The sequence below is a fragment of the Mustela nivalis genome, assembly GCF_964662115.1.
Source record: "Mustela nivalis genome assembly, chromosome: 9".
NCBI classification, from domain to species: Eukaryota; Metazoa; Chordata; class Mammalia; order Carnivora; family Mustelidae; genus Mustela; species Mustela nivalis.
The window spans coordinates 11,222,262-11,231,930 of NC_139028.1; the positions used below are offsets into that span (position 1 = coordinate 11,222,262).

At 50.3% G+C, this 9,669-nt stretch overlaps 1 protein-coding gene across 3 annotated transcripts; it reads right to left on the reverse strand.

The window, feature by feature from the left end:
- Window positions 1-1,417: 1,417 nt before the first annotated feature.
- On the reverse strand, window positions 1,418-8,052 carry MSANTD4 (Myb/SANT DNA binding domain containing 4 with coiled-coils). Of its 3 annotated transcripts, none has more exons than XM_082682720.1 (3): window positions 7,949-8,052; window positions 4,493-5,091; window positions 1,418-3,599 (listed from the first exon to the last, which is right to left on the reverse strand). In XM_082682720.1, the coding sequence occupies exons 2-3, from the start codon at window positions 4,952-4,954 to the stop codon at window positions 3,024-3,026; spliced, it is 1,038 nt and encodes a 345-aa protein (XP_082538846.1). In that variant the 5' UTR covers window positions 4,955-5,091; window positions 7,949-8,052; the 3' UTR covers window positions 1,418-3,023. The 3 variants fall into 3 exon arrangements, with proteins under 3 accessions (XP_082538846.1, XP_082538845.1, XP_082538847.1); XM_082682719.1 differs by having other exon boundaries at window positions 7,907-8,038; XM_082682721.1 differs by having other exon boundaries at window positions 7,652-7,986.
- Between the last annotated feature and the right edge of the window lie 1,617 nt (window positions 8,053-9,669).

Consider the following 9,669-nt stretch of genomic DNA (forward strand, 5'->3'; position numbering starts at 1 on the left):
AATGAAGCCTCTAAACCCCCTGGAGTATATGTGTATAAAGGAGCACACAGGTCAGAAAGAAAGTTAGAGATTGAAAAAGCAAACAGGCGGTTAGTATTCTGGGAGCTTTAGGAGGTACAACTTGTGGTCCGAGAAGGAGAAGAGCGACTGGAAAGCCTGGACAAATTACAAGTGACATAATTAAAAAAAAAAAATTGTGAAGGCCAGAAAGGCAGGAAAAGGTAGCTATTCATTTGAAATGAAGTATTCTCAGAGCACTAGGATCTGCTTTTCTACTCAGGATAGAAGTGACGAAGCATGAAGAGGTAGAGGCATGAAAAGAGGGGAGTAGCAAAGCCGGATAAAATGGACAAATGAGGCAGAAGGTGAGAGAAGTGAAGCAAGAATTCTCTCCAGTTACAAAGACCGAGTGTTCAGTTTCCAAGAAAAAGCCTGAGAGCATGCTCTGTCCCTGCAGATGGACGGGCCCTTCCTTCTTCTAACTCAGCATCTTGACTGAAGGGTATCCTCAGGAGCGGGCTGACCACAGACTGAGTTTCCGTGAACCCCCGGCCAACCTGTAGACCGGAGGAACCCAGCCGAGACCCAAGCCACCCACAGGAGTTCAGTCTCGTTTCCTTTAAAATGCAGAGCAACGGGAGCCACGGAGCACCCGTGTGGTGATGAGAGAGGAGCTGCGAACCCCCTGGGATGCATTCCAAGTGTGCCTGACCAAGTGTGCCAGCCAGGTTTTCTAGTGGAGGGACCAACCCAATCCTGGGGGAAGGTTAAGGAAAGCCAAGGCTCTTCAACCAAGGCCCTGGAAGACAGGAAGCGGCTGCTTGAAAAAAAAAAATCTCCTCCAGGAACTTAAAGATTGGCCACCCAAAACAGTCTTCATGTTTGCTTCTAGGGAATTGCAGCCTACTGACCTTCAGTCCAAATGCTGACAGCACCTTGCATTTAAGTAGCAGGTTAGAGGTTAGATAGGGTTTTAAAGCAAACTACGAACACAGGTGGGGCAGGTGTCGCGGTGCCCACTGTACAGATGAGGAGATGCCACCATGGGGCATGTGAAAGGACTTCTCACACATGGTCTGCGGCAGAGCTGCCCTCGAAAGCCCTGCTTATGACTGCACCGCAGACTTTCACTCCTGCTGGGAGGCCTTACGGTCAATATTGGCATTTCCTTTTTCAAGAATGTAACCGAATTGATAAGGCAATTTTTCCTTTCTTGTACAAGTAGGGATAACATGACTTAGCTCAAGAGTTGTTCTGGAGAGCGAATAAAATCATGTAGGAAGAGCCCCGAGCACAGTGCCTGCCCCAGATGTGAGCATTCACAGATGAGGGTCTCTTACAGGCTTAAAAAACCTCAGTCCTCAGAACGCTGCTATCACTGTAAACGGTAAACTTTCAGATAGTTAGTATAGGCAAATTTCATTTCTACGGCAGAAGCATTTATTTTGGTTATAAAAAAATAACACTATTTCAAAGTCAAAGTAATGAAGCAGAAGTATATTTTCTCCTTAGAGGTCCCTAGTCCAATCTCACACATGGTATCAAGACATTCTTAAATTAACAAGGAACAAATGCAGAATCCAGGTCATATCTGCCAACAGAAGAGATGGATTAAAGCTACACTGTCAGCCCTGGAAATCAGAGAATACAAAATGATCTCACATAGAGAGTTTCAAGGTTAGTGCACAGGGAGACCACCTGGACTGTGGAAACAGCACCTGCAGGGGGACTGAAGACAAGCCACCAGTTTAAAAGCAAGCCCTTGGTCTCAGAACACATACCCCAGGGACTGAAGATACAAAACTCTGTTCCTCAGGGAGGGGGTGGAGACAATATATACCACAGACTTTCAGTGTTCCTTTTCTGAGTCTCAGACCCAAGAATAATACTCCATAGTACAGAGTAGGACAGACAGTGCGTGGTAAGTGCATCCCTAAACCATTTACACACAGCTACTACCATCATCGTCATCATCACCACCTGACACAGAGGACATACTCCCCCTCCCCCACCCCCAAGCCCACATAGCTACTAGGACTTATTTAAAAAGTAACCACTCATTGATTTAAAGCTCATGGACTACTGGTACCATTTCTATATGGGTACCATTTTTACTAGCTTCCACCTTCATTTACATTAAGATTTAAGTACATGGTTGAAATGAGCATTTTTCTACTGAAACTTAAGATTATGAATTCAAAGAAAAAAGGGAACTAAACCTTATGCAGCACGTGCAGCTTTGAAAGCATCAACAGCTAGAGGAATGAACTGCTTTTCAAAGTGACCCACCTTGGGTAAACTGATATTCCCTGCACTATGCTCGGAGTCTCAGGTTAGAGATATAGACACGGGGATAAAATACCTAAACATCTTCTTCACTCCCTACGTTCAATATACTACACACGAATGTTACATAGTTAAAGGTTTTGGCCATTTAAGTAACTACCCATTTAAATATCTGAGGTTTTTAATATTCTGAAACTACAACCAAAGCTCTCGAGGGGGAATCAGGCTAGGAAAGGGTTTCTGCCCCTCAGCAGTACTGCTGTTTTGTGCGGGACCATCTGGAGGCGGGAGCCCTGTGCACGGCAGGACACAGGTAGGCCAGGTGGGCTCTACTGGCTCCATGCCAGTAGCAGACAACCAAAAATATCTCTAGCTGTTATCACAGGTCTTCCGGGGGGCAGAATCACCCCCTTCTGGGAACCGAGCTAGAATTGTACGTGGACGGTAACTTGTCAACTCTGAGTGCACAGAAGATACAAGACGCTATGTTATTTTACTCATTCAAGGAGTAGGGCACAAGGGTTTCTGCTATACTGTCTATGCTAGGGCCTGCCGCTGCTATGGAACACACGACTTCAGTATACAGGAACCCACACTTAATTGTCTTTTTCCTATCCCAAACACAGACATTAAACAGGAGAAAAACCAGAGCTAATCTTGCAACCATTTTTATATTACTGGATACAGAGAAAAATCTATAGTTTCCACACGTCCCCGCACCTTGGAACAGAGATCCATCAGGGCAAGTGTCCCTCCTTCTGAATTCGCAGTCTCTCCTTCTCCACTTGCAAGCGTTCCTTTTCAATCTGCAGCTTCTCCGACTCGAATTTCAAAAACTGCAGCCGATCTTTCTCCAGCTGCAAGCGTTCTCTCTCCAGTTTTAGCTTCTCTGCTTCTATGTCCTGCGGCTGAAGCATGGCCTTTTCCCCCTGGCCGAGTTCGTTCTCCGGGGCCGCTTTCTCGGCGCCCACGATCTGCAGCCTCAGCTTCTCGCGCTCGACCTGCAGACGCTCCTTCTCCAGCTGCAGCCGCTCGTGCTCCAGGTCCAGGTGCCGCAGCCGCTCCTTCTCCACCTGCAGCCGCTCCTTCTCCACCTGCAGCCGCTCCGCCTCAATGTCCAGGCGCCGCTTCTCGAGCTCCAGCTTCTGTTTCTCGATGTTCACCAGCAGGTGGGGCTCGTCGTAGGCCGACCTGGACGGCGTGGAGTTCAGGGTAAAAAACTCGTCGATGTGGGGGAAGTCGGGGAGTTCGTTTTCCCTCCTGGAATCCGGTATGACGGACGACAACATTTCTTCCTCCTCCTCAATCTCAAACTAAAAGGAAAAAGCAACTTTCAGTTTTTATTTCGATTTCACCTTTGTTCATGTGTCTAAACGCGTCCTTCAGAGTTTTTGTATTGTTTTGAGAAAGTCATTTCTTTTGAATCTTGAAAAATATTTATAATAAATTACCTGATGTGACTAATACAGCTGACCCCTGAACACCGTGGGTTTGAGCTGGGCGGGTCCACCTGTTCCCCATTTTTTTTTTTTTTTTTTTTTTTGCTAAATACAGTACAGCACTGGAAATGTATTTTCTCTTATGATTTTCTTTTCTGTAGCTTACATTAAGAATACCACACGTGATAAATGTAGGAAAAAACAGGAGGTCATCAAGGGTTTGTGTTACTGTTAAGGCTGTGGGTCCACAGCAGGCTACTGGGAGTTAAGTTTGAGGGGCAGCGAAAACTTACGGCTTTTCCACTTCCGAAGCCAGTGCCCCCCCCCCCGCCCCCATGTCGCTCAAGGGTCACCTGTATGCATCATTTAAAAAAAAATTTTTTTAAAGATTTTATTTAATTATTTGACAGAGAGAGATCACAAGCAGGCAGAGGCAGGCAGAGGGAGAGGAGGAAGCAGGCTCCCCTGAGCAGAGAGCCCGATGCGGGACTCGATCCCAGGACCCTGAGATCATGACCTGAGCCGAAGGCAGAGGCTTTAACCCACTGAGCCACCGAGGCGCCCCACCTATATGCATCATTAAGAGAAACATATTTAGGTTCAAAGACAGATTAATGTTATGGAGGAAGAAAAAATGGAATGACTTTCTTAGGAACTACTTTTAAGTGAGATTGACAACTGGGACCTTTACTGTTCCTGAACTACCCTGAACTCCATCAGAACTAAAGGAGCAAAAAGAGAACGCGGACTCCCGAGCTACTACTTACTTCGGGACTCTGGGGATCTCTTTCTTCCTCTTCCACTTTGACCTCAGTTAAGGATCCACCTGCGTCCCGGAAATCCGCCACGTTCTGCCAATCGAAATTCGTATCATTGCGGAATCCAATCTTTTCATCGATCTCTTCGGTGAGAGAGTCATCCAGGTCGGACGTGGGGAGGGGAAACCCCGAGCCGACCAGCTTAATGTTCGCCTTCATCCTCTTCCTCTTCATAAGGGCCCGCCAGTCCAGGTACCGCCGCTTCACCTCGGTCCCCGTCCTCTGCTCGCCCTCCCCGACCGCGTTCACGCACTGCGCGATCTCCTCCCACGCCATCCGCTTCATCACGTTGATGGTCGTGTTGAGCTGCTTGGAAAAAATGACTTCTTTCCGTTTCGTGATTTCTTTCAAAAGGGTCTGAGTTTCTTGGACACTAAAATTGCTTTTCCTTTTCCTTTTCAACTGCTTCATTTTCCCAACGTAAGTGCAAAGATGTGAAAAGCCGGGAAATGCGACAAAGCACAAGAACCAAGGGCACCCCCCCGGCTGGCCCTTTGTTCACATCAGAGTCTTCCGCTCATCTAGGAGCACAGGCGGGCGGGATGTTCCTGGGGAGAAAGAGGTCAAAGCCATCAGCCTGCAGCGTTCACGCAGGGAGCCATACCCCTGGCCGAAGACAAGAACACAGCTCTGCTCTGGCTCTGACCCGACCACCTCCCCGCGGTTCCCTCACCTGGGCTCCTGCCCTGGCGCCTGACCCCCACTTGTCACCCTTGGCCTCCCCTGCTTCTCCACTCCCAAGCCATTCTCTCTTCCCACCCCACCGGCCGGCTTCCCGTCACCCGTCGTCATCCTCCTCCCCTGTTCCGGGCCTCTGTTGCACATGGGTGCCTCGGCTGGGGAGGTGGGCACCTGCCAGAAATGAACGCCCTGCCTTCACATTAGATCCCAAGTTGCTGAGTGAACATTCTAGAACACTGGTAAAGGATCACACTTAATTAGTACTCTGGCCTACCATTCCTTATGTAATTTATATTAAAATATATATTTCCTACATATACTTATAAAAAAGAACAGAAGCAAAGTGACTTATACATTGTCACACCAGCCCAAATGTACTTCTTAGTACCTATGTCGCAGCTCACTTCAGAGAACTACTGAAGTGCAAACTTGGCTTTTGCCTTCCTCTACCATCTGTTTCAGCACTAGTGGGATCTGGGAGAGGATAGCCTACTTGTTCCAAGGGAGGTATCCTCAATATGTAACAATATGCCTAACAGGAGGTACAAATACAACTTAAAACAAGGTGATTGGGGTTGGGAAAAGACAGAAAATGAAAGAAAGTAACACAAGAAAGGTAAGCTAACAAAACAAACTTCAATGGGCAAAGCACTGTTTAAAATGTTTAAAAGGAAATGTTTAAAAGGAAAAGGCAGCCCCAGACAGTATGGGCAAGAATCAGTTTGTGAAACTAAGTGAAGCCTTTAGATAAATTCCCCACCCTTGATTATGCCAAAAAACGTAAGAACCTAACAAGTCATAAAACATTGTAAGGAGAGGGGCGCCTGGGTGGCTCAGTGGGTTAAGCCTCTGCCTTCCGCTCAGGTCATGATCACAGGGTCCTGGGAGTCCCGCATAGGGCTCTCTGCTCAGCAGGGAGCCTGCTTCCCTCTCTCTCTCTCTGCCTGCCTCTCTGTCTACTTGTGATTTCTATCAAATAAATAAATAAAATCTTTTTTAAAAAGTCTGTGATATTTATAAAAAAACATTGTAAGGAGAAAATTCTAAGTAAAAAGGCTTTGTTGCTACTATAGTCTGTATGGACCAATGATGAGTATGTAGGTTATCAAAGACATATTTTCAGTATGGAATCAGCAAGTTAGATGTCCTTAAAAATAGAACAGAGAGCTAAAATAATACCAAATTCTGTATCATATTAAATACAATGTATTCATGGCTTTTTGTTTCCAAAAGATAAAGAATGTTTCAGAGCATTTCAATAGTTTCTTGAACCAATTAAAAAGTGCCACCGTATTTTTAAGGTAAAAGCATGATAAAAATAAAAATATTTACCAGGAGATGAGATGAATAAACTACACACAGCGACACAGGGGCATACGTGCAGTAAATATTATGTTAGAGGATGGATATGGCTTAGCCCAACATTATTCCTGCGTACACCTATCTTAGATTTCCAGACAGTTTTGACGTAATTATGTGAAAACCTCTGACATCTTCTGATTACTGTAAGAAAGTACCCAAATCAGTGCACCCTGAGTTGAAATTTGGTCGCGATTTTTGCACGGAGAGAAGCTAAGCTATGTTTCCAAGATCTTTTTTTCCCCTGTCCTTTCCTTTGTATTTTGATGCTTATATAACAGCTTGGGGTCCTGTCATCCACCACCTAGTAACTTACTCAAATATTGATTGGGCTCCTCCTATGTGCCACGCGCATAGTCCCTGTTCCCAGTGCTGGGGATAGAACACGTCACAGAGCGGGAAAAGATGCCATTTTAGATGTCAAATACTACCCCGTTTATATCGGTTGTGTTCCCTGTCTTTACCGAAGGGAATTCGGCAACTGCAACCTCTAAAAACCCATAGATCTGGCATGCCCTAACACAGCCTTTCCAGGCCGGACATGGGTATAAGTAGTTGACTGATGTAATCCACCGAAGGCCTAGAATAACTGGGGCCGTTGTTTTTTCGGGGACTAACACTTGAGAATGGGCAAAGTTCCTAAATACTGTGTGATAGGGCAGAATGAAGAGGTCCGAGGGAAATCAGGCGCCGTCAATTCTGGGTCCCCCTCCCCCCCCCCAAATAATTTATATTTGTAAATTCGGTAGGCAGGTCAGAAAAAGAAAGCATCACAGAATATCCAAACTTTCCCCAACCCCCTCCTCCCCGCGCCCACATCTCCTTCTAGGAAATTCCCATCCCTGCCGACCAGGATGCGCTCTTCTCGGAAACTTGCGGTAGGTAAGTGAAGTTTACTTGGGGGCCACCTGTTACCAGAATGAGAGGACACCTGTCCCCCGGCCCCAACGCCTTCTGCGGGACCGCCCCGGCAGGGCCGCCGGGAAGACCCGGGGACTCGGAGCTCCCAGGAGGCCACCCCGGGGGAGGTGGCGCCCGCCCGCCTCTGCCACAGCGCGGCGGCCGCACCTGCTGGGAGAGGTGACGACCTGGAAGGCAAGTCTTCTTTCTGTTTACTAAAGCAGAGTCCCGACTCGGTGCGCGGGAAAGTCCCGCAGCCTGGGTTCAGCGGCCACAGCCCTCCCACCGGCCCCGGGCGGGCCGCTACTTCTAGGAGCGTCGTGGTCCCGCTGCGACGCAGATGCGTGGCCAAGGCCGGCCCCGTGGGGACCGCCACCTGCCGCTGAGCCCCGCCGGGACCTTCCCCGCTGCGAGGGCACCCACCGTCCGCGGAGCTGCCGCCTCCTCCGGGACAGACTCTCTCACCTGCGACCCCGGCGGCACCTCCGCCCGATCGCCTCTGAGGGGACTAGGAAAAAAAGATGCTTCATTGATGCCCCGCCCACTAACTTCGCCCGCCCCCTTGCCGCCACCCACTGGCTGGTGCAGCTGCCACTCGTTCTAAACGGCTCACCCATTGGTCCGGATGGTATTGCCATTCTGGCTGAGGGCCCGCCCCAGGTCTGGCCTCACAATGGGAATCGAGTCCCCAACCGGTTCCGGGTTAGTGCCCTGGAATTCCGCCCCCTTGCGATTCGCGGCCTCCCGCTCTGCGCTCAGGCGTTGGCGTGAGGCTCTGTCACTCAAGTGGGCTCTAGAAACCGATTGGCTCCTGGCGATCAGCCTGCGGCGCTTTTCCGCCTGATTGGGTCCCTGGCCATCCCGCCTCCAAACTCTACCCCTGTCCTTGACCCTCACCTGTTAAAAGGGCGAAGAGGCGGGGGGTTGGGGAGGAAAACCTTGGCGTTGCCCCAGGTACTTTCGGGGTATCTTTCACATTCAGCTCCAGCAAGTGGGGCTTAGTTTGGCCTCAGCGAAATGCCCGTGGTTTCCTCACACCTCAGCCGGTCCTCACACTTGCCTCCAGAGTCCCTGGGCCCGTTGACCAGCTCTTGCTGGTTTCCCGCGCTCTGCGCCTTCCTCCCTGCCGGCCCAGTGCTGGCTGCCCGCCCCGGCTCTGGCGTCCCTGAGGGCTGTGTCTGTGGTCCCTCCTTCCCGCTGTCGCCGGGGCGGGCGTCTGGGCGTCCCTGAGCGCAGCCACACTCCTGACAGGAAGTGCAGACCGTCTCCCAGGAGCTGGGCTGCGTTTCCCTCTGGCTTCACTTGGGCTTCGTGTCCGAGCCACATGCCCCGCTTCTCCAGCTCTCCTTCCCCCACGTCTCGGCTCGCAGTCCCCAGCCTGGAGAGTGGCCCTGGGACGCCGTGTGCTCACCGCGGGGCCTCCGCGGGGAAAGGCCTCTCGCTCCCTCTTCCCTGCCGGGCGCGGCCTGGGCTGGCAGTTCTGTCAGAAGGAAGCCCTCCTTTGTCTCCGCTCGCCGGCCTCCTTCCAAGCGGTGTCGGGTGTGGGCGGCCCGGCAGGCTGATGCTCAGTCCCATCTCCAGCTCTGGGGCGCCTGAGAACGCGTGCCGCCGGGTGTTGCCCAAGGCTGCACGTGCGTCCCCGCTCTGTACCTGTTCCGTCCTGCTGCAGCCCTGCCCCAGCGCGCCCCTCGCCTCGGACAGCTCCTGTCCCCTGGGCCCTGTGGTGGGTCTTCCTAGTGCACTGTGGTCGTGTCTCGGCCTACGCGGTGCCTGGAGTGTGCGAGGCACGCAGAAGGCTCTGGTGGGTCAATAATGAAACATTCCGGGGGAGCGGTGCCTGTTGTCGGGATTCCCAGAAGGTCGCGCCCATAGAAGCGAAGCCCCGGTGAGAGACACTCCTGGAGATGGGCTGACCCGTTTAATCTTGCCGAGTTTCACTGGCGAGTCTGTGTAAGAAGCGTGCCTACACTTTTGCCTAAGTAGGACATAAACATGTTTTCCTGAAAATTACAAGAACTTAGATTTTTTATAATTTTGACTTTTGTTTGGGTGGGTGTTTCCCCGGTGAGTGCGGTGAGAAGGTGAGAAAACTATCCATCCCAATGATGACCGCTTTCTCTCTGTTCCCTTTCGGAGTCTGTCCGCTTCTTGAGTCTGTGCATGGGCTTCATGAACACGGATAACAC

Excerpts from the sequence above, each read along its gene's own strand:
- MSANTD4 (XM_082682720.1), bottom strand. The coding sequence starts at position 4,954 with ATGAAGCAGTTGAAAAGGAAAAGGAAAAGCAATTTTAGTGTCCAAGAA. Across the intron at positions 3,600-4,492 it reads GAGATCCCCAGAGTCCCGAA|TTTGAGATTGAGGAGGAGGA; the intron begins GTAAGTAGTAGC and ends TTTTCCTTTTAG.